The sequence below is a fragment of the Aedes albopictus genome, chromosome 2 (assembly GCF_035046485.1).
Source record: "Aedes albopictus strain Foshan chromosome 2, AalbF5, whole genome shotgun sequence".
In the NCBI taxonomy this organism is placed as follows: Eukaryota; Metazoa; Arthropoda; class Insecta; order Diptera; family Culicidae; genus Aedes; species Aedes albopictus.
In genome coordinates, this window is record NC_085137.1 from 86,675,525 (window position 1) to 86,700,524 (window position 25,000).

The window sequence follows — 25,000 nt, forward strand, 5'->3', positions numbered from 1 at the left end:
TAATAGTAAATTACTTACATGACCATGCAATTCGGGAGGACGTGTAAAACCCTATTAGATCAAACCTCTGCTTTTAGACTTAGTTTAAGTCGTTATTTTGCTTGGCTTTTGTCGGATATGTTACAGCAAAATCACTTCCGACCCCAGCGCCCCATTTTATTTATTGAATATTCTAAAACAATTATCACACGTATGATTAAAGTAATAATACTTGAAGTTATAGCGTAGGTCGCGGTACTCTGGATGTAACGATAGTGAGATTTCTGTTTGACGACGGATTAGTTCCTCCAAGAAGTATCGTTGGACTGGCAGTTGATTTGATCCTGGAGCGATTGATGAATATCATCCATGGTTGTCAGGAATAACTGAAATAAAATTTCAAAAATGACTTGTTTATGATTGCATTCACTACAATGTTTAAAATTAGGGTGGTGTGGGGCAAGATGGGGGGCCTTAGGATGAACCCTCATAACATCCTCTCCTCTTCTTGGCGTGACGTCCTCACTGGGACAAAGCCTGCTCCTCAGCTTAGTGAGTGTTCTATGAGCACTTCCACAGTTATTAACTGAGAGCTTCCTCTGCCAATGACCATTTTGCATGTGTATATCGTGTGGCAGGCACGAAGATACTCTATGCCCAAGGAAGTCAAGGAAATTTCCATTACGAAAAGATCCTGGACCGACCGAGAATCGAACCCGTCACCCTCAGCATGGTCATGCTGAATACCCGTGCGTTTACCGCCTCGGCTATATGGGCCGCTCATAACATCGTACATATCAAATTGTTTTTTTTTCTCTACTTTTCAATATAAGCTGTGCTAAAAGTCGATAAAAAGTTCATAAATTATAAAAGTCAGAGCCAGAGACTGTAAAGACTGTGTCAGTATGGGGGAATCAAAACCACAATCCGTGGCTTACATTGTGCCTAAATGGCTGGCGCCGCTAACCACGCAGCCCACAATTTACAAAAAAATGGCTTATTTTGCCTAGGATCTTAAGGGTTTTAGTATTCTAACCTAAGTTCAAGTATTCTACCAAATGAATCTACTAAGGCTTAAACAATACACTTTTAGTGATGATTTTGTGATGAAATTACAAATAAGTTCAACTTGGGTTGATTACCTTGAAAATGATCGTACTTCTCCAATACAGAATCTCATATTTTTTTCTCTTCTGATCATAGTGTAGTGTCTACCTAATGGTTGTGCGCATAGGATATCTAGCTACATACTATTCATTACAGTACCTAAATATCTAGGTATGATTCATTATGTCTACCTAAGGTAGTAAAATACGGGTGGTCATTGGACCACACAGCAGATACTGCACAAGCCTTGGACTTATTAACATCTTTTAATATTCTTCTTTTGAAGGATATAAAACATAGTTTATCAGCCCTGTCGTCCTCCTTAGTCACGGTTAGTCGACGACTAAGGAGCTTTATTTTAAAGTCAAAAACGATTTATTTTTCAAAATTATCATGTAAAATGGTTAATGTGATAACTACCACCACCCACGTGGTGTACATTTTCAAAAATTTGGGTGTTTACAGTATACGCCCTGACCGTACCAGATGGAGTGTATATAGGATTTGACATAAGTCGGTATCCACGTCCACCTTCTCAGGAGACAAATTTTAATAAAACGTTATCTTGGGCGTTTACTGTTAACGCCCTAACCGTACCAGATGCAAATTTTAATAAACCGTAATTTGGAGTATTTAGGGTAATTAAAATTGACCAAAAAATTTGAAGTTGCTACCATGGTTGCTACTAGCAATGGTGAGGACAAGAACCTAATTAAAACAAACCATTACTAGTTAAAATGAGACAAAATAAAAATGAAATGGCCTGCGTACCAGTTGAAAGGGACTTGCAACGAATAAGCGATCAACAAATAATGATAAATGAAAGTTAATTTCAAAACAATTGATCAGTGTTAAATGGCCTTTCAATAAATAAATTTATTTTGAAAATCCTAATTACAGTCATTGCACAATTATGGGTCACTCTGTCACAATTATTAGTCAGTCAGTTCACGATGTTAATCAAATGGAAATGACCCATAATTGTGGGTGACCCATAATTGTGGGTGACCCATGATTGTGCTATGACTGTACCTACAGATGTAAAATGTTTAATTTGATTTGTGATGATAGGGGTAGGCGGGGCATAATGAGCAGCTTAAGCATTTTGCCACCAAATCCAGTAAATTAAGTGCAACCAATGTGTAATTTTAACGTTCAATCTTCATTTGAACCTTAACTGACAAAAGCTAATCGTTGAAATTCCGAATAAAGTTATAAATGTTGTAGAATTTTATGTTTTTAAAAACATATAAAATCACGAGTTGCGTTTTGGGGGTGGGGCATAATGAGCACCCTAGGTGGGGCAGGATGATCAATATCAGTTTTGTACACAATCAAATGCAAATTGACTATTCTTGTCAATGATAAAGCATACCGGCAATAAGCAATGAGAATTTGAAGGGATGACGGGGTTTAATTTGTAGGGAAATGTGGGGTTCCAAGGAGTCTTCTATTGAGAAATTTTTAAACGGTGATAATATTCAGATACTGAAATTTTCAAGCTAATAAATTGAAAGTTACAGACAAAACCTTACTATATGCATCAAAACAGAGAAAACCAAAATTAAAATTCGTTTGTTGAAGATGTTTACCATTTTCGTTATTTTTTCACCAGTTGCTCGTTTTGCCCCACCCTACTACCAACTCTTTAAAGTATATATTTTCAACAAAATAATTATACAAATAGTTGAAAAGTGCTACAAATACATTTCATTGGCCTAGGGAATATCAAGAAAATTGATAGATGCCCACTAAGTTGTGATTTTGATTCCCAAAACCTTATTTTAGGTCACCTGATTCTTATAATATTTTTCCAGTACAAGACCACTTTACGCATTTTGATTAATTTTTCAAAGTAAACAGATTTTTTGACTAATGTTTTGTCATCAACTAATTGGATTTTAGATAATTAGGCTACAATCAAGCAATTTGTTTTGTCAATTTGAAGATTTACAGTGAAAATGCAAGGTGCTCATTATGCCCCGCCTACCCCTACACAAATTGGCTTCTTTAGTGGTGTTGAGATAATTCCATATTCTGAATCTGCATGCCAAACTGAGCCGAAATCCAAATTTTCATCAATTTTGGTGTCCGGGAACCTATTTAAAAATCAATTTGAAATTTGTATGAGAGCGATTTGTCGAATCACCCCTCGTCGCATTTTGTACTGAGCGGAGCTGTCATACAAAAGCTAGTTTTTGGGGTTAACGGGCAGTGGCAACTATATTGCCACCAGCGTTTTTGAGAGTTTCTTTTAAACAAAAATTGATTTGTACATGTATTCATGTATATAATCATTTGCGTAATAGTATGCGATGATAACTCTTCTAGTTTTTTTCGGCCTTATAAAGGGTTAAAGTGTTAAAAAGGTGATATGTTTCACTAAAGGACACTTCATTACAATAATCAAAATGAAACTGCTTCACTTTAATACCGTCAACCCCTGCGAACTTAGCCAGGGCATGATACAGAAAACAAAATAATAATATTAGTAGTTATTAGCTTTGTACGACTATCAACACGCATGAATATGTAACTTGTATGAATGGAATCCATATATAACACACATATCTTTTCGAATGATAGCAAATACCTTATACAATGGTTGATTAGTTAGTGGGGGGTGATACACAAATTATGTCACGCATAAATCGACCTTATTCAACCACCCCCCCCCCCCCACCCCCTTCCCCATATGTCGCACTTTTTGTATGGGACATTAAATTGTTTTGTATGGATCGTCACCTTTTCCCATACCCCCTCCCCCTAAATGCGTGACGTAATTTGTGCACGACCCCTAAGTCTCTACTTCCATTACCTGTTGACCCGCCTGTAACAAGCTGTCGTCGTAGAATAGCACTCGTCCTGGTTGTTTTCATAATCTTTTTTGGAACGCTTTTGGTGCAAAAACAAGGAATACACCTTCCGAATATTCTCTTCCGTGGTTTCCTCCGCCTTGCGCCTCTTGCTGACCAAGCTGGCGGTCGTATTCGATTGAATAGCGTAAGCGCAAACTGGTCTCAGTGGCAATCCTTTTAATAATCATCTTCGTCGCAGCGAATCTTTACTGCCCCTATTCGCATGACAGTCCCAAATTTGCTGGGTTTCCTATCACAAGAGACTGTTATGCGAAAAGAGGCAGTCTGGAACTTCTTTGATTTCCTTTGCTAAGTAGAAAACCGTTCAAATGATGATCACTCGATCGAGCAGATCGATTGGGATTCCGTGCGGGCTGCAATAATTGGTTCCACGGATTTTGGTAATGCCTCGATTGGTGGCCATGATTACGACCGGGGCCATATCGCTTTTCAAGGTCCTGTTCAGAAAGGAAAAGCATTCGATATCCAACATATGGGCCTCGCCGAAGAACAGCACTCCGGGATTGATTTCCGCTTTACCCTTTTCGCGTCACTCCATGATCTGATCGCGGACTTCCTGTTTGATCCCACCGGTGTTCCTGCAAACAGCGTCAAGAATCCGTTGTCCTGCTATAGATTACATCGATTTCGTGAAGCAGCTTCTGCAGCTCTTCCTCCGGGCACTGGACGAATCTTGTTAGAGCTCCTGTGGCATCGTAGTATTTTGGCCGTGCCAGTTTGCTGACCTTCCCGGAACCCTTATCAATCGTAATGACATTCCCAGCTTGAATCTGCTCCTTCATAAAGTACTCGAAGATCTTGTTTCCGAGATCATAGTATGTCTCTATATCCGTGATCTTGATTGTCATCCTTCTGCCCCGTGCCGGAAGCCGGACGATCGATCTGTATTTCCACAACTTTACCCTTGATGGCTTCCGTCTTCTCCTTGATGGGAACTAACTGCAACACCTTTGCACAATGGATCTCCAAACCGGGCATCCTCGTGAAGGGTGTTTCGTTGCCAAGGGCCTCTGCTATCCTCACGGCAATGGTCGTCTTTCCCACATTAGGCTCCCCGGTCAACAAAATACACCGCCCGACTATTTTCCCTTCATGCACAATCTGCCCCATCAGGCCGGCAGCCCGCCGGGCGTCTTTCTGGTCCATGCCCTGGGACACGGCACGAGCTTCCAGCATATCGTCCAACCCGAGCCCACCTGTGAAATTAACAGGACGAAAAAGATAAAATAGGATTGATCAAAGATTGGAAATATTATTGCGCAGCCAGAATTGGTGTAATGTCATCCATGGGTGAGTTGCTGGCGGCAGCTCAGCAACAAGAGTGACTCTTTGCTACTTACCATTTCAAACGACAACGAACGGCTTTTGGTAAAGATATTTCCCGGTTTCCGCTGGGCACGAACTGAAATCCAGGATGAGGAACTGCCTCCATCTTCCACCTTGCCTTCAACATCAGCATTTTCTCGAGCGCATCGAAAAAATATAGATCTTAGACGGCATTAAATGAATTTTTCAGACCATGCACCAAGTTTTTCAAACAAAAGCAGAGTAAACAAAACATTGTTAGGCGAGCGAGGCGAAAGCAGGCGAAAAAGGGTAGAAACTGTCAAAACTTGGCGAGAAGGGGTAAGCCAATGCTTAAAAACAAGGTCAAAACGGTAATCACAAGTCCCCTCGGAAAACTCATGTCCAAAGAAAAAGAAGAAAACATTGTACCGAAATTTTTTGTTGGTTTGTACCGCACTCTTACGTCTGTATAAATTCGTCTGTGTTGTTGATGTATGCCTAATATGATCGAGTCAACCATATGTTTTGCTCTGATCAGTTCATCATTTCTGATCATTTCAAGCTTCTGTTATTCTTCGTTCAATGGTATTAAGCGTAATACAATCTCAAAAAGGGCTTATATAATAGTCAGTGCACAAATATGCTTGTTTGCGTCCGCAATATGATTGATAAAACTTTATATTTTTCTCCGTGAGTCGCGTCTTTCACTACCCTCAGCGACATCACGCTCACACTATGTATTGCTTTTCTCACTGAAAATTTTCGATGCTTCGTTGAATTCAATGACGTTTTCTTCCAGCGATGGCTTCCGCGATACAGCTAACCGCTAAGTTCCACACTAACACAGCTAGAAATCTGTCAATATTTATTTAATTAACGTGCATTTTCAGCGAAATGCTCTATTTGCATGAAAACAATCCACTCTCACAACTAACTGATGACCGCCGTCAATTGGGTTCTTTAGGGATGTCCTGATTATTGCATAATCGGAATCTCCGTCCAAAAATTAGTCGAAATCCAAAATTTCATCATTTTTGGTGCCCGGGAACTATTTTTAAAATGCATTCAAAGTTTGTATGGGGAAAATTTTTTGTTCGGGGCGAACTGTCACTTTATCGATTGAACTGTCATTCTAGCCACGGAAATTAAAACTGCTTTGTTTATTTAACCATCAAAACAAATGAATCGGGGCGCAATAAAATCACCTTATACTCAGAAAAATGAGCTCTTTCGATTAAGCTAAAGAAAATGGCAATATTTAATTCACTAAACAACCCAATTATCAGGATTACCAACTGTCCGGCAACTGCTGTCATGTCTCTGTGTCGCCGAATCTGGCGCTGGGTCTTCGGCGCGGAAACCCAAAGGTGGGAATAAAATTTTGGGGTTTGCGCGCAATACCACACGCGTTTTTTGTTCATATTGCGTGTACTCAGTACACGATGCGACCGCTCCCGGGTTAAGCCTTCACTCAGCCAAATAAAATAAAAAAAATAAAAGATTTCCATAAGGCGCAACTTATGAAATGGCCTTTAAACAATAATTGGCTTCTTTAACGGTGTTGAAATAATTCCATATTCTGAATCTGCATGCCAAACTGAACCGAAATCCAAATTTTCATGAATTTTGGTGCCCGGGAACCTATTTAAAAATCGATTTTAAGTTTGTATGGGAGCGATTCGTCGGATTCTGTACTGGGTGGAACTGTCAAGCAGTTTTGCCCATCTGTCAAAAGGAGATTTGAAAAAATCTCTTTGGAATTGATTTTAGGTATCAAAAAAAAGTTTAAAAAATCTGAAAAAAATCATAGTGGCTCAGAAAAAAGGTGCTTTTTTGAATACAATAAAAATTCCATACATTTATCAAAATTAAAAACCCAATGTTTCATCTTTTAATATTTTTATCGTCATCGGTCCTTTTCAAAAGTGTTTCCTACAGACAAATATTCGTTAAGTTTCGCTTCGGGCAACCCGCAGCAAACGTCAAACTGCTGATGCAATTTCTCTCTCTCTTGCTCTCTTCTCTCGCTCTCTCGTGGACTCTGCTGTCAAAACGCCATCTTTAATTTTTTCTTTTTCCCGCAGACACCGACGTGTAGAAAACGTGTTAACGTAGCGAGTGTCTAATTTTCCATTTTTTCAGCAAAATGGTAAGTTAATTACTATGTTTCTAGTGTAAAATCGTAGTTTATCGCTAGTTGCGTTATGTGGAATTGTTAGTATGTTAGATAAGTTAGAAAATTTGTGTTAGAAATGTTTACGTCCATCCGGGACTGCGTCACCATTTCTCCGTGCTATTTTTAGTTTCTGGAAGCTTAAGTTTTAATTTCTGAAGGTAATGTTCCTAATTTCGGTGATAAATTACTTATATCTTACCTAATAGCACAGGAAAAATCAATCCGGAATCAACGTAAACATTCGCAAATATTTCGATTCGGTTATCCGTTGGCATGGGGAGATTCTAACCTAAAATTGAGTGTTGACAGTTTCTTATTGGTTTTGTTTTTGTTTCTTCCAACAGGGTTTCGTGAAGGTTGTTAAGAATAAGCAGTACTTCAAGCGTTACCAGGTCAGGTTCCGCCGGCGTCGTGAGGGCAAGACCGACTACTATGCCCGTAAGCGTCTGATCTTCCAGGACAAGAACAAGTACAACACCCCGAAGTATCGTCTGATTGTCCGTTTGAGCAACCGTGACATCACCTGCCAGATCGCTTACGCTCGCATTGAGGGTGATCGTATTGTGTGCGCCGCTTACTCCCACGAGCTGCCACGCTATGGCGTCAAGGTCGGTCTGACCAACTACGCTGCTGCTTACTGCACGGGACTGCTGGTTGCCCGCCGCATCCTGCAAAAACTTCGTCTGGACACTCTGTACACTGGCTGTACCGATGTGACCGGCGAGGAATACTTGGTCGAACCAGTCGACGATGGCCCAGGAGCTTTCCGTTGCTACCTGGACGTCGGTCTGGCCCGTACCACCACGGGAGCTCGCGTCTTCGGTGCCATGAAGGGTGCCGTCGATGGTGGCCTCAACATCCCCCACTCCGTCAAGCGTTTCCCAGGCTACAGCGCCGAGAACAAGAGCTTCAACGCTGAAGTCCACCGCGCTCACATCTTCGGACAGCACGTCGCCGACTACATGCGTACCCTGGAGGAAGAGGACGAGGATGCCTACAAGCGTCAGTTCAGCAAGTACATCGGTCTGGGAATCAAGGCTGATGATGTGAGTATTTTGATCGTTTTGTTTTCAATTCATTCTTACGTCCATTCCCAAATTTCTGCTGGAACAAATGCAGTTCCAGCCGATTCCGAAAATGGACCACAGTAAACTCTTGATAATCAGTTCGGAGTCTTCGAGGTTTCAATCTTGAAGACTTCCTAATTTTTATCAAACATTTACCTATTTGAAATCAATTGGAAGATTGAACAGCAATCAGAAGAGCTTGTTAGGTGTCGTGACGATCTTAAATTACGCATATTGAATAGTTGACGGAAATCCAGATCTAGTTTCAGATGCTCAGAATGACGAGGAATTCGTGAAAGTAATTGGGATGATTGGCAGTAGATTTCATTCAGATGTAGGGTATCGGATACATTACATATTAAACAAAGTGCTTTAGTATTCGTCCCAATCAAAATAATTTCAGCGAATATCGTAGTAAATTTCAGAAAATTTTGGCTTGAAAGAATTTTTGTCAATCTGTATGGTGCTGTTTCGGTATTTCCTGCTTTTTCTTTGGACATCATTTAAATAGTGTCAATGCGGTAACTTCATAATTCAGTTTATAGTGATGGAAATAATGACAATCCACTCAAGGATACTAAGATACACATTGAAAAAAGCTACTTTTGTTATCTACGACTAGGGATACGCAGAGAAAATTGTATCGTTGTAGGCAGATCATCTACTTTAGAAACGTTGATAAGATTTGTAAAAATGAGAGGCCTAGCAAATGATTAAGGATTGTTTCGTAAAGTCATTGACAAATTTTGCAGACAATCAATATCTCGATTGTTAGTATTGTGACATACTTTTTTAAAAATTTCATGACGATCTCTAGTAACAACAGCTATCAGTATCGCACCCTACCTATTAGACAGAACGGAACGCCAGCCCTCCTTACAAGTTCGCTGTACCTGTTATTCTACCTTTTCTTTTATCAGTATACATAGACACGATTAAATTTCACCTTCCAATTCCATTTACAGATTGAGACCATCTACAAGAACGCTCACGCCGGCATCCGTAAGGATCCTGCCTTCCACAAGAAGCCGGAGAAGAAGGTCACCAAGAAGCGCTTCAACCTGGCCAAGCTGACCCTCGAAGCCCGCAAGGCGAAAATCGCCAAGCACAAGGCCGACTTCCTGGCCAAGATCCAGGCCGATGTCGAAGCCTAAACTTTTCTTTTGCTGTTATGCTCCAGTGGATAGCCACGAAACCATCGGTGGCGAACATTTTCCGACTGCGATTAACCATCAGCTGCTGGATGTAAGAGCATTACTACTTTTCTCATCGAACATTACTTACTGCTATTGCGATAGAATAGATGCGCCGCCGGATTACAATTACGCATTCTTGCAGATTAACCTATCTATCATGCTTAGGTACACCTAAATAGTTAAGCAATGTATGTATTTTTGAATAAATGTAATGTTTTTTATTCAGCTGCTACGCGAGAAAATGTTGGCTTTTTACTGAGATGTTCACGTTCTCTGGATAACTATCTAGTTTCGTAAGGAATATATTATTAAGCTTTGAAAATATATTGAAATTTAAAAATTATGAACATTTTTATTTTTCTCGCTGTGGTACACTACAGTGAAAATATAGAACCCAATTTATTTCTATTGATGCAAATGTTCTAGTATTCAAACGTTTTGATTTTTTAAGGGGCAAATATTCTAAGCTAGGGTGACTTTGCAGGTTTATTCTCTTCGTCACGGAGGGTTTTGTAGGCCAAATCACCTGAAACTTGGTCGTATAACTCAGCTTGATTTGGAAAGGTTTGACGCCGATTTGAGTTCAACAGGTTTAAAAAAAAAATCCCATGACGAAGAGAACAAGACTGCCGAAAATACGTACGTTCTCCTACCGCAGGAACACGACTTCTACAAACTAGGGATGTCAGCACAGTTAATGATTTTTACGTGAATAACGAGCGTAAGCTATATATGATTGAACTTCTTTTTTATCATGAAACCACAGATGGCGATACTGTTTACTTGGCATCACGCATCTCCGTATTACGCGGCGCTGTCATTTCGATTGATTGATTCACAGTTCAAATATACCGTTTTCTATCTTCTGATGACACAATAAAGCCAAAGCGTTGTTCAGAACTATTTCCTGTCCAGTATCTCCTCCCCGTAGTACCTGCCTGGCTACAAGCGGTTGTGCTACTTTTCCCCGAATCACACCCATCTTTATTTTATAGGCGGTTCTTTCATGCTTCTCAGACCTGAAGAAACACTGCTCAATGAAAAATTACTCCCTTTTTCCTTTGCTGCTTGTTCTTTCTAGATGATCGGTTACCCGTTTTGAACAACTTAGTTCCCAGGATCACGAAAATCTTGTGGCAAGTGTTCATTTCGAACAAAAATGTAATGTATATTCTTTTCGGGGAAACGAGTCATTCTGTGAAATAACTTTCGGGGAAACGGGCCATTCGGGGGAAAAGAAGCACAATCAAGATGGGAGGTTTTGGGGACTTCTACAAACCCAAGTCGCTTCTTCAGGATGAGCAGCTCATAGCATCGTCTGCTTTCCATGTTAGGGGCGGCTGACGTACGAGTGTCACGAAAGTACTCTGGGACTGTTCATAAACCATGTTGCGACGGTATCGCGTGTATTTGGAGTGAAACTGGCAACTGTATTGTCCAATAGGAATTAATTAATTAGAATATTTAGTGTTAAGTTGTGCGTCGAGTAAGACAGTTCGTTAGAGATTAATAATGTTCGGACGACTTAGAAACCAATTTTCACAGCAGTGTGTTTCGTTTACAGCAGGAAACTCGCGCCAACAAACCACGTAGACCAAATTAAAAAAAAGACTAATACACCGTCTTCAACCAGAGGTTGTGGCCAACTCAGACTCCCCTTCCCCCTCGTAGACTTTTGTCCATACAAAAAAAATAACATTTGTATGGAGCGTAGACTTTGTCCAGAAAAAAAAACCCGCAGTGAAGTACTAGATTGAAAGTAGTGAGCTGGATTTTTGTAGGATGAGATGATCTTCACACAATAGGACGCAATCAGTGAAGTACTAGATTGAAAGTAGTGAGCTGAATTTTTGCATGATGAGATGATCAGTTCCCCATTTCTGCAATTAAATGGCGCAAACAGCGTGGGTTATATGTTGTCTTGCCTAATTTGATGCTGTTTGAGCAAAAGTTTGGGTGACCGTGTTGTTGTATTAATTATTTCTTGTAACTTCAACAACACATTTATCCAAACTTTTGCTCAAACAACATCAAATTAGTCAAGAAATCATATAACCCACGCTGTTTGCACCTTTTTTTGTTACAGAAATGCAGATCTGATCATCTCACCATACAAAAATCCAGCTCACTACTTTCAATCTAGTACTTCACTGATTGCGTCCTATTTCTGCAATGAAATGGTGCAAACAGCGTGGGTATTATGATTTTCTGGATAATTTGATGCTGTTTGAGCAAAAGTTTGGGTAACTGTGTTGTTGTATTATTTATTTCTTGCAACTTCAACAACATAGTTACCCGAAGTTTTTTTCAAACAGCATCAAAAGCATGCGACACGAATGCACCCTGGTGTCAAGTGTCTAAAATAAACAAACAAACATCAAAAGCAGAAATCAGAGGCGGGCACATTTCCGTTAATTAAAATTTATTATGTTTCCAGTTCAAAACCGAATTAGCGACATTTTTTCTTTGACTTCCGCTGCTTTTGCCTTGCGTTAAACACAATGTCGGAAGTGGGGCGCTGTATAGAGCACCGGGTGTACAATACAGCGCCCCACTTCCGACATTGTGTTTAACGCAAGGCAAAAGCAGCGGAAGTCAAAGAAAAAATGTCGCTAATTCGGTTTTGAGCTGGAAACATAATATTTAACGATTTAACGTTTCAGGTAATTTTTCAAACCATTAACGAGTTACGTTAAGGTGACTTGGTGCATCAAGGAATTTTCATATGGATCATTGTCTTTTCAATTTTCAATGATTGTTTGCCTCGCGTTTGTGATAAAAAACGGGCAATCTGCAGCAGCAGAAAAAGTAGGGTATCGGGATGCTTCGTTGGCATAGCCCCCTCGTTCGGCCTATCTCAATGTAAACCAAAAACTCAAACAAACACGCATAACTAAATATCGGAAAAGCTATGCGCCAAACAACTGTAACATTTCGTTTCAATTTTAGCACTTTGGAGCATTAAAATTGAATGAAAATGTCACTTTATTTAACTTTTGTAGACGCCATGATTCTTCGGCTTAGTGGGTAGTCTATACACATGATCATATTATGTTTCCAGTTCAAAACCGAATTAGCGACATTTTTTCTTTGACTTCCGCTGCTTTTGCCTTGCGTTAAACACAATGTCGGAAGTGGGGCGCTGTATAGAGCACCGGGTGTACAATACAGCGCCCCACTTCCGACATTGTGTTTAACGCAAGGCAAAAGCAGCGGAAGTCAAAGAAAAAATGTCGCTAATTCGGTTTTGAGCTGGAAACATAATAAATGGCATGATTCTGGAACATTTCGAATTGACTTTTCAATAACTGAACATTTGATGCGACGATTAAAGACGCTATTTTGAACTTGTGTATTTGTTTTCAACGAATAATAACTATTTTACAAATTGAATGTGGGCCGAATATTGAGGACATTTTTTTTCACTATGTACCCAAATCTTGGCCCATCAGTAAAATGACGTCAAAAACAACGATAAAAAGACGTCAACAGCATTTCTTGCGTAAGAACCAGAAAGAACGAACAGGAAGAAAGATTTTGTGTACGGTGACTGTAAAAATATAACACAATAATAGGGTTGCGTTGTTTTCGTTACTAGATTAAGAATGAATTTTAGTTAAAGTGATTTATTTATAGTTTTTTGAAAATTTGGCTCCGAATATGTAATTTGAAAGTAAGATTGGTGAATAAACAGAGATAATACTTCAGCAGAAATATTGAAAAAATGAGATAATAAGTGGTTCTAGTGCATGGAAAGCAATAGGCCAACGTTGTATCCACTAATAGGCCAATTTTTGTACCATAGACCAACGTTGCATACCATGGCATCGAATCTTTTCAGCTTAATTAAGTAAATTCTTGAATATTTACGTAAGTTTACTTCCAATTGGTGAAACATGCATTGCCTAGAGTGTGTAATAAGGTCAACATATTATTTCTAGTACTATTAATTCATGAGTTATGGGCAAAATTGTCAAGGCGGCTTGCAAATTAGGCCAAGGAATGGTACACATACCCTATCATCACTGAGCATATGAGATGATATATTTTCATACAAATATGCACTTCGCTGACTGAGTTTTATCAGCTTTGAAATTTCGAGCAAGATTTCAATGATGCTGATGACGCACTACGCGTCCTTAACGACGTCAAATTTAGCGCTCGTTTAATCAACCGTTATTTTTTTAAGTCCTATCATTTTGTTGCATGTTTCACCAGTTTAGCTTTTATTCTGATTCATAAATATGTCAATAGGACACGAGCGGTAACAATTACTCCGTTTCTGTAATGAAATCGTTCAAACAGAGTGGGTATAGACCATTCCCGTGATTTTTTTATGTGCTCTACCTCTACGGTTTTTCGACAATAGGACAGATCGGTGAAGTACTAGATTTGTAGTAATGAGCTGAATTTTAGTATGGTGAGAAGGTCAATAGGAAACAATCAGTGAAGTACTAGATTGAAAGTAGTGAGCTGGATTTTTGTATGGTGAGATAATCAGTTCTTCATTTCTGTGATGAAATGGTATAAACAGCGTGGGTTGTATGATTTCCTGACTAATTTGATGCTATTTGAGCTATAGTTTGGGTAACTGTGTTGTTGTATTATTTATTTCTTGCAACTTCAACAACACCAGTTACCCAAACTTTTGCTCAAACAGCATTAAATTAGGCAAGAAACCATATAACCCACGCTGTTTATACCATTTCATTACAGAAATGGAGAACTGATCATCTCACCATACAAAAATCCAGCTCACTACTTTCAATCTAGTACTTCACTAATTGCTTCCTATTCTTCGTTTCTGCCCCGGTTTCTGCAATGAAATGGAGCAAAAAGCGCGGGTATTGATTCCTTGTCTAATTTGATGCTGTTTGAGCAAAACTTTGCTGTTTGAGCAAGGAATCATAATACCCATACGCTTTTTACACCATTACACAGCAGAAACGGAGAATTGTCCTCACCATAAATCCAGCTCATTACTACAAATCCAGTACTACATCGAACGTGCCCCATTTATTGACCATCTCAAAATTTATTAGACTATTGTGCAAATATTATTTGCACAGTGATTATTTGCACACCTCACTGAACACCTGCGTTTCCTTGCGGTTGCCCCGACAACAACTTTTTTTCTCATTGTTATGATTTTGTGACTCGACGTGTGAGAAGTTTGAATGTTTTGATAGGCGTCGCATCGACATTATAGCAGTAGAACTGGCGAAAAATGCTCATGTTTTCAGAAAAAGGGGTTTCTTAGAGTAAACTGAAGTAAATCTGGATGCTCGGGACCAGCTAGAGGAATCTGGAGAACCCAGAAACAACTTTAAAATTCTGGGAGCAGCTGTAAAGAGTGAAGGGATCGGGGTAGTTGTTACAGAAAGAAAGTTCGTTGAGTGGTTCTTTACAGATAGAGGAAGCTGGGGATTCCTTAAGTCCGCAGATATGGAAGGACACGTAAGGCAGAAACTGTAATTTAAAGTCAACAGGAAGGTTCATGGGTTAGGGAGTAACAAAACACTTGTAATCTGGGTGAACTAGAACCAACTGGTTAATCCGAGACAATAAATCTGGGTCTTGTTAGCTGCCTCACTCAACCCGATCTAGAATGAATTATCAGCGCATATCACTGGGGCCTATTCCTTGGTTTTACACCTGATGTAGTCAGACCGTACCCAACCGCAAAATCTTTCCCGAGAACAAATTTCTCTGGAGATTGCCTGTGAGCTCGTCTCCCTTGTGTTGGTAAAACGTCAAATATTTTCAAGCATACGCCTACTAATATTAGTGAGTGTGCAAATTGTATCTCACTAAATCAAAACTGCACTGGAGTCTAAAAATTCATGAAATCGTCAATACCGAACAAACTTTCCCAAGGAACCCATATGTTTTGAAGGCTCTAACTGTATTGCAAAACAATGAAAAACCTGCGAAGGGAACGTCCATAAATTACGTCACGCTTTTAGGGGGGGGGGGTTCAGCAAAGTGTGACGACCCATACAAAAATTTCAGAGGTCTCATACACAAAGTGTGACATAAGGGGGAAGGGGGGGGGGTAGAAAATGGGCAATTTTTGCGTGACGTAATTTATGAACGTTCCCGAAGTAAATAGCTACCGTCTCCAATAAATATTTTATTTCACCCCACTTTCCATCAAACCCCTTTCTCCTCTATGGCTCGACCGCAGCGCATAACAGTTAACTCGTATAAGGATAGGCCTTAATATGATAAATAAATAAATAAAAATCAAGTTTTATATTTTTATCGTCAGTGGGACTTTTTCAAGAGTTTAGCAAGATTTGCTTGAAAAATATTTCCCATCAAAAATATTCCGACGTTTTCAAATGACAGCTGCCAAATACTGCCGCAGCCAATCTTTTGACAGCTGCACACGATCACAAAACACGCAACCGGATTGCACAAAATTCAACACACACCACCAAACAAAAGTCCAATCAACTCTCACGAACAGCAGCACACACAGAAGGTTTTCGCACCACCAGTCAGAGAGTGTCCCCGAAAAGCGAACGAGAAAAAAAAAGTTATCGGATACCGTGGCAATAAAAGGCATTTTAATCCGTTCGGTTCCCGTTTGTTACGAATGTTTCGGTGCCCGCGGATTGTTCGTGTTCTAGTCCCTCTCGAATAGTAGGAAAAACCGACGGTGCTCGCGCGCGATTCCGCGTACCAAACAAGAACGCAATCCGAAAGAAAATCGTTCCTCGTCCAGTACACACGGCCATCTTGAAAGTTGATCCCCTCGTCTTCACTCTTGGTGCTCGGTCGCTCCGTAATCCGTACTGGGTAATATTCGGCTGTTCGGCCGTCGTAGATGCGCACCTCCTGTAGTGGCCGGCGGAACGAGAACCACAGTGTTCCGGCTCGGACAAGTCAGAGCGACTGCTGATATCCAATAGGAAAAACTACGCAGAAGAGATTGGGTGGTGAAAGGGAAGAGAAACACTGTTCCGGGATTGACCTCGATCTTCCTTTGTTGCAAGTTTTCGTCCAGGTCGCACCGGGTGGAAAGCTGGAGGAAACGTCAGCGCACGACATTTTCGCAATCGTAGACGGTGTCCGGCAGTAAGCTGAAGCAAGTGGAGGTTCCTGTTTTGTATGCGTAGATTATGCCTGATCCCTGCGACCAGATGTATACATAGCCATGGCTGCGACGCGAAAGTTGCAAGGTGAGAACAACGTCGTCAAGAATAGAAGGAAAGCCCTTCTTCCCACCGAAATCAATTATTTTTTCCTGCTGGTTTTCCGCAGTTGTTCTACAATGTTTCTGGAATTGGCACAGTATCATTCCTGTGTCTTTCGTGTGTGATTATTGATGCCTAGGTTGAATTCTATAAGTGTGTAATTATTGCTTGTTTGTATTATAATGCTTATCTACGTACTAGAATGCTAATGCATCTAGTTTTGTGTATGCTTTAGAATGTTACTAGGAAATACCTTTCCTAAAAGCAGCACAATTTTTTTTTTATTCTTCAGGTACTCTTGAATATAAACGCCTAATTTGATTTGAGGATTTTTTTTTTGTTAATTCGGATGTATAGTGTCCGACAAACAATAAGACCACCAGCTGTTTTTCGTACAAAATTGCCAAGTATGACGATATGGTACTCGGTTTCTAGTTAACCGATTTGTATCCATTTGTTTTAATCGGTAATGCCTGCTTCCTTGACCTAATGAAAAGTTTATAACTATATGCTAACGTTAAACTAAATACCTAAATTCTTAATTTGGCTGAAATGTTGTCATATTCGATGTAGGCTCAATCGCGATTCATTATTTTGGCGAAATTTGTTCTACTTACAGTGAGAAACAAGATTATCACAAGCTTTGATACGACGTACATTACAGCTAGCCGGACTACCCTTCTTGCAGGCCTGGTAGCGTCACTATTTTCCAGTCAGTCACTAAAAAGTCACTATTTTCAAGTGTTTCAACTAAAGTCACTTTTTTCTGTTGAAAAGTCACTATTTTCAACTATTTTTAACGTTTTGTGGCAAATGATAATGACACATTCTACGGGCCCCGTATCATCAATACCAATTTTTCAAAGTTGAGTTATGGCATATTTGACATTTTTATCACATTCTACATTACTTTTGTCATCCAAAAGTGTAACCGATATGATATTATTATGACAATAAATATAAAATGAACGACGATTAAGATTAACATTAAAATCGTGATTTTAAGTCATTTAGACACACTTTTCATCCAAACTGTCGTATTTAAAACACCAACACACTGATTTTTCAAAAGTCTTCCATCATTTGTAGATAAATGTATGTGGATTTTTTAGCATAAAAAGATTTTTAATCGGAAGACTTTACAACTCTGAAATATGGCTGATCATAGTATGGGTTTTTATTGCGTTGTAACGTCATGAAAAATCAACATTTTTAAATTTTATTCAAAAACGGAAAACGTTACAAATTTGAAATTTTGTATTCTCTTTGTACTCGAATAGATCTTTCAAATGAGACTAAGAGAAAGAAAATCGGTTCACGGAAGCCTGAGTTTCATCTGGTTGAAGTTTGCGTTGTAACGTCACGAAAAAAAAGTTCTGTGGAAAAGACCAAATCTTTCTGGCTTGGACGGCTTCTAAATTGGACAAACGTAGTTCTATATTCAAAACAGTTTCGTTCTCGTTGTGTATGAGCTCTTTTTCAAGATATCGTTTATAAATTGCGTACCATTGCCCGTTCATAAACTACGTAGACTTTTGAAGGACGGGGGAGATGGTGTTTGACCAAAATCTACGATGTAATTGGCGATTAAAAGTTGAGGTTATGTCGTGAAAATTTGGAAGTTTGAAAGGGAAATACCAGTTCCCCATCAGTTTAATCATTAGTTTTTTGGTAAATTTATCGATTAAATGAATTTTTCTACCCCGATCCCACATTGAATTTTATCTGAAACGACTCAATCACTAAAATACGAAATGGGATTTCACAAAACTTAACCTCACTTTAGGAGGCCAATTGTACTGTGACATTGTATTTTTTTTTAATCGTAATCAAATACCACTCAAACCAAACATTTCTGTGATATCAGTAGCCAACAGACGGAACACTTACGAAATTACAAAGTTATTAAGTTGGTCAAAGACTTACAGTTGATTGATAGTTGAATTTAAAGTTCCATCAACAGGCGGCGCTAGAGAACTTACAAATTTTAAATTTTATACATCTCAGGATCCCTATTACATAGAAATACGATTTCTTCGGCAAAGTTGTTTGGTAAGTAAAGGACTTGCGGTTGATTTACCAATAGATGCGATATATTGCCACTAGAAGACGTTAGTTTCTATTTTGCAAAAGCAGTAAAGGGATTAGAATTTCTTGAAAAGTATTCTACAAGCTACAGCTTTTTTCACTTTGGACACATTGTATTCAAATCAAATAGTAATCAAAGATCAATATATAATTCTTAACTTTCAAAATTCCAAAGATATAAGAGTTAATAGAACACCAGTCAAAAATATGATTCTGCCTAAAGCGCTCCATATTTGTGTAGAGCTAACCAATCAAGTCCATATTTGTAGAAATTTCAGATAACAAGATGAGGAACTATCAGTCAAAATTTGAGAATTTTTGATATATTTTATATAAAGTTACGGCTTGTTGAATGTGTTTTGGGTAATTAATGCAATTGGCATGCTTTTGAAAATTTGCAACCACCACCACTGTGTGGCAGAAATTAATACCATACGGCTATTTAACTGAAGTCCTTGATCCACCAAACAACTTTAATGAAGCAAGCATCTTTCCAATTAATCACGATCCTGAGATAAGTAAAACTAAAAATGCGTATGCCCTCTAGCGCCTCCTAGTGGAAGGATTTGAAATCATACGGCCCATCAATTGAAAGTTCTTGACCAGCCAAACAATTTTGTCGAGGACGCCAACTGTCTAAATAGTTAGGATCTTGAAATGTATGAAATGGATATTACGTCAGTGTTACATCTATTTTTGATATAACAAGAATCACCGACAAACAGACGTAACACCTACGAAATTGAAACTCATATATCCCAGGACTCTTATTACTTAGACCAGTGGTCACCAAACTGCGGCCCGCGGGCCGCATGCGGCCCTCGAGAAGGTTTAGTGCAGCCCGCGATCTGATTTTGAAATATCAGGCCAAACATTTCAATAGGTCCTATCTGCATTTGAGAGGCTCTTTTTGTTCACTTTCTCTTTCAATTATTGTAATGTAATGGTACACTTTTCAACTATTTTTGCAGAACAAATCAAAAGACGATTGTTTTGACCATCGTTCAATGCAAGAAGACAATCATAATACAAATAAACAGCTGAGATATTAACGAGAGAGAGGGAAACCAAAGAGAGCCTCTCTTTTGCAGATTGGACCTTTAGACATGTTTGGCCTGATATATTACACACTAAGTTAAGCTCGGCAAATTTTTATTCTTTTGTCGAGATTCGCACCGCCGAGCGCTCGGCAATCGCAATTTAACTGAGATATCAGCTAAAAGTCAAGTTTATTCATAGCAGCGCCCATGGGTACCGCTAGCATCTAACATAAAACGTCAAGCGTTTAGCCGACATTTCAGCAAACGAACTTTAAACGAGATTTGCACAGCCGTCTCGGCATTCTGTTTTAAGTGTGTAGAAAGATAGTAAAAACTAAAATCAAACATTTTTATCAAAGCCCTTTTAAGAAGTAAAGAAATAATTCCCAAGCAAAAGATACAAGAAAACAAAAAGCTAATTTAATTCAGTATGGTTAACTAAAATCATTTTCATCTGCAAATAATATCATTTTCATCTGCCCAAATAATATGTCTCTTTTTATTTTGACTCTGATGCATTATTCTGTAGGATATAAAGGATGACTTGTATGTTGAAGTTAAATCCTGAAACTATGAAAAATTGATCAAAATAAATTCCTAAATGCCTTGCGGCCCGCAGCCTTCTTGTAAAATTCAATTGTGGCCCCCGTAGACAGTAAGCCTGAGGACCACTGGACTAAGGCCTGCGTATCATCTGCTGTACGTACGAGTTCTCTCCGAAGGGTCCGCAAATCGCCTCCACTTGATCGACCCACCTAGCTCGCTGCGCGCACCACATCCTGATTCCTGATGACGTGAACCGCCCTCCGTAGCCTCCCGATTTTCACGGTGTGGATGATGGATGCTGCTCTCAGCAGCTGATGCAGCTCGTGGTTCATTCGCCTTTTTCAAGTCCCGTCTTCCATCTACACTCCGCCGTAGATGGTATGCAACACCTTCCGTTCGAAAACGCCAAGGGCGCGTTGGTGCTCTGCACGTAGAGTCCATGCTTCGTACCCATAGAGGGCTACCGGTCTAATCAGCGTTTTGTAGATAGTTAATTTCGTGTTACGGCGAACTTTATTCGATCGTAGAGTTCTGCGTAGCCCATTGTAAGCTCGATTTCCTGCCACAATGCGTTTCTGAATTTCTCTGCTGGTGTCGTTGTCGACACGCGTTGATAAATCTCCCTTTGAATTAGTTTAATGGATCATTAATTTTGCAAACTTTTCTCGCAGTTACCGCGTCAAAACAAAGGATAAGATATAAGATTTTTTTTGTATGATAACCCACATATTTTTTGTATTTCTGATGTCAACGCCGGATTAACATGATGTTTTCTAATGACGATAAACAATTTGATTGCCATAGCACATAGTTTTTGATTCAAACAATCTTTTAGTGAAGGTTAAGGCTTTTTACGGCATCATCAGCATCGTCAGCCATGTTGGATATGAGCCTCAAAATTTCAAAGTGATAATTCTCTGCCACCAAAGTGAATATTCGTATGGAAAAGTATCATCCTATATGCTCACTCGCAGTAATTGCGATGATACTTTTTCTGCTGCGTCGCTGCAGAATTGACAATTTTTTATCACTTCAAAAATGCGAGGCAAACAATCATTGAAAAGCAAAAAGTCAATGATTCGTTTGAAAACTTAGTGATGCAGTAAGACACGTTTTAAATATCCCAATTGTTTTGAAATCTATTTCATAACATCGCGTTTCAACTTGTCCCACCCGTTTCAACTTGTCCCGGTGTACCTTACAACCAGGCCCGGATCAAGGATTGTGGGGGCCCGAGCGGTTGTGAAGGCCCCTCGGAGGTACAAATGCGATGAGCAATACAGTTTTTCTTTGTTTTTGAGTAGTACTTGAACCAAAAATGGTTTCTGTGGGGGCCCCTAAAATGTGGAGGCCCGGGCCCCCCCGGCCCCCCCTTAGATCCGGCCCTGCTTACAACTATGTTCCCACGTAGATTTCTAACTAGGGCTGTGCATCGTGGCGGTTTATCGGTATCGGCGATACGCAATTCATCTCATATCGGTATCGGCGATATATCGGATTCCAAATTATCGATATCGTATCGATATCCGATAACTTTATTAAAAGGCAACAAACACAAAAATGACGAATATGTGTGCCTTTTTAATAAAACATATGTTACAAGTGAACATATGGGATCAACGATGTTGCTAAAATAATGAAACTTATTAAAATTAAAATTAAACTATTACAAAGTCTGACCTTAACATTTAAATTTATCAGAAATATCGGGAATAGTTAGCCTTTATCGTTATCGTTTTATATCGGTTTGAGCAATATCGGATATCGTATCGATAAATTTGATCCGATAATATCGATATTATCGATAATATCGATAAATGCACAGCCCTATTTCTAACTATTATATTTCCCTTCCATCTTGCAGGTGAAATCGATCGGTGTCTTAAGAAGGTCACTGAAGGTGTAGAAACGTTCGAGGATATTTGGCAGAAAGTACACAATGCTACGAACAGCAATCAGAAGGCAATTTAAATCGTAGTAATATTCTGCTATAATGGCTGTAACGTTGTTTCATCTTTTTCAGGAAAAATATGAAGCCGATCTCAAAAAGGAAATCAAGAAACTGCAGAGGTTACGTGATCAGATCAAATCATGGATCGCATCCGGCGAGATCAAAGACAAGAGTGCGTTGCTGGAGAATCGACGGCTCATAGAGACTGTAAGTGGCCGTAGTTAGAAGCGTCCGACTCCGAAATCTATTCTAATTGATCGCTCTTTCCGCAGCAAATGGAACGCTTCAAAGTGGTGGAGCGGGAAACGAAAACGAAAGCATACTCCAAGGAAGGTCTTGGGGCTGCCCAAAAGATGGACCCCGCGCAGCGAGAAAAAGAGGAGATTAGCAGTTGGCTTACGTCGTCCATCAGCTCTCTGCAGATTCAGATCGACCAGTTTGAATGCGAGGTCGAATCGCTGATAGCGGGGAAGAAGAAAAAGCTCGACAAGGACAAGCAGGAGAAAATGGATGAGCTGAAGGGAAAGCTGGAGAGGCACAAGTTCCACGTGACCAAGCTGGAAACGTTACTCCGAATGTTGGATAACGACGGTGTGGAGGTGGAGCAGATCAAAAAGATCAAGGAAGACGTGGAGTACTACATCGATTCCTCGCAGGAACCGGATTTCGAAGAGAACGAGTACATCTACGACGACATCATCGGGTTGGATGAAGTGGAAATATCCGGTGAGAATGAAAGTTTGAGCGTTGGTCTCACCTAGGGTGGAAATTCATTTACTTTACGGGTTCTAGTTCTTCCTTTAGCAGGTATGGGTCCAGGAGGCACGGAAAGCAATAACAGTAACGAAACCGCAGGATCTCCCAGCAGCTTAATCTCCGGAACGAGCCCGTCGCAATCGCCTGTGATGAACTGCAGTGCGTCAACGATGCACAACCACAGCAGTGATGCAACAATTGCTGTCGTCGACGGCAGTGGTGATAAACGGCCGAAAGATGTGAAAATTACGGTGAGTTATGAATATTTGGGAAATTATGCAATTAGTTTCTAATTTGACTAAGTTCATTTCCTTACTAAACAATTGCTATTTTTTCTAGCCGGTGAAACCAACGGCAATCCGGCCAAACAAAGTGGACATCAGCGCGTTGTCAGCCCCTGCCGGAAGCATTGCTGTGAGTAACAGCAGTAGTACCAACAATACGTCCAGTAGTAAGCCGGGTTTGATAAGTTCAACACCGAGTAAAAACCACGCGAATGCAGCGGCAGTGGTAGCCGGAGCGGTGGTACCTAATATTAGCGGTATTGTAGCTCCGCAGGCACCACCCGGTGGTCACATACAGACTATTATTGGTCCGGCATTTGCAGCTGTAGCGAAACAACATCCCAGTGAGATTGAAATGAAGCACGGTTTAGTCAACTTAGCCTTATCGGATTTCTCCTTTGTAGAAAATGGCACGATACACCAGTCCAGTGTCACATCTTCGTCGACGACGTCGTCGGTTCCGAGTGGCGGTCAATCGTCCACAGTTGTAGCACCTAATGCATCCGGTGCGGCAGTGAGCAACCTCAGTCAGATTGTTAATGCATCTCAACCTACGCTTAGTCAACAGTTGCAACAGGCGCAGCAACAACAGCAGCAGCAACAGACCAACCTGGCGTCCAGTCTGCTAACGAATGCTGCGACTGTGGTGGCCGGAGGTAATGTACCCCCACAACCCACGCCACAGCAATCCCAGCAGCTGCCCCAACAGGTTCCTGGCCAAAATTCCATACCACTACCACACGGAGGAGCGCTCACGTCAGCGTCGTCCGGTATCGAGAATAATCACGTAATGACTACGTCATCAGCGTCGACGATTAGCAGTAGTGGAGCGAATATCATCAACAACTGTGTATCTCCTAGTAACTCGGCTGTCAGCAGCAGGTATTTATCGTGTACTGTAGTCGTGTATTGGCAAATCTCAAAACTTATTTTGTCGGAAAACTACTGGCTAGAAAGGCTAATCGGCACAGTCAAGTCATTATATAGGCTCAACAAGTCAAGAAAAACTCGGGAAATCTATTTTGTCACCAGAAATGTTAGTCGCATCAGTTTGCAGCTTGTCCGTCTGCTTGATTTGATATTCATTATTAGGTATTGTTTTTAATGCCGTTTTTCTTTTTGAACCTGGGTTGGAACTGGATTGGCGGAAAATGTGTAAACAAACAAACTCAAACAAACTTTAGTACAAGCGAAACCAAAATCGGGTTGGGGTTGAAACTGTGATCTCATCCAGTTCCAACCCAGGTTGGAACTGGGTCAAAAAGAAAAACGGCATAAATTTCGACCATAGAATGCCTTTATACTGATAATAAAGTGTTGAAAATAATTTTCAACCAAACATTGATAATTCAAGACCAACAATTAAAAAGGCCGCAACAACATTGCGTAAACAAACACGTTTCTGTCGACTTAGGGCCTTCTGGGATCCACCCACGCATCTC

The 25,000-nt window shown here is 40.1% G+C and overlaps 4 protein-coding genes and 1 pseudogene across 6 annotated transcripts in view; 3 read left to right on the plus strand and 2 right to left on the minus strand.

Moving 5' to 3' along the window:
- The window catches only part of LOC109427854 (dnaJ homolog subfamily C member 7), a 67,391-nt gene that overhangs the window by 15,775 nt on the left and 26,616 nt on the right, over positions 1-25,000 (plus strand). The window lies entirely within an intron of this gene.
- LOC109427842 (zinc finger protein 27-like) overlaps positions 1-25,000 on the minus strand; it is a 37,198-nt gene that overhangs the window by 10,226 nt on the left and 1,972 nt on the right. The window lies entirely within an intron of this gene.
- On the minus strand, positions 50-6,568 carry LOC109417560 (ruvB-like helicase 2; annotated as a pseudogene).
- LOC109427514 (large ribosomal subunit protein uL18) lies at positions 7,277-10,034 on the plus strand. Its single transcript, XM_019703071.3, has 3 exons — positions 7,277-7,401; positions 7,773-8,474; positions 9,461-10,034. The coding sequence occupies exons 1-3, from the start codon at positions 7,399-7,401 to the stop codon at positions 9,647-9,649; spliced, it is 894 nt and encodes a 297-aa protein (XP_019558616.1). The 5' UTR covers positions 7,277-7,398; the 3' UTR covers positions 9,650-10,034.
- Positions 16,062-24,161, plus strand: LOC109427477 (rho GTPase-activating protein gacF; the record flags this gene model as incomplete). 3 transcript variants are annotated; one of them, XM_019703032.3, is given in 7 exon segments in its annotated part: positions 16,062-16,878; positions 22,432-22,529; positions 22,591-22,725; positions 22,791-23,244; positions 23,311-23,525; positions 23,614-23,902; positions 23,963-24,161. In XM_019703032.3, coding segments are annotated over 7 exon segments (1,415 nt in total), but the record flags the coding sequence as incomplete, so codon positions are not given.

Coding starts and splice junctions, on each gene's coding strand:
- LOC109427514 (XM_019703071.3), top strand. Junction 8,475..9,460: donor TGGGAATCAAGGCTGATGAT/GTGAGTATTTTG, acceptor TTCCATTTACAG/ATTGAGACCATCTACAAGAA.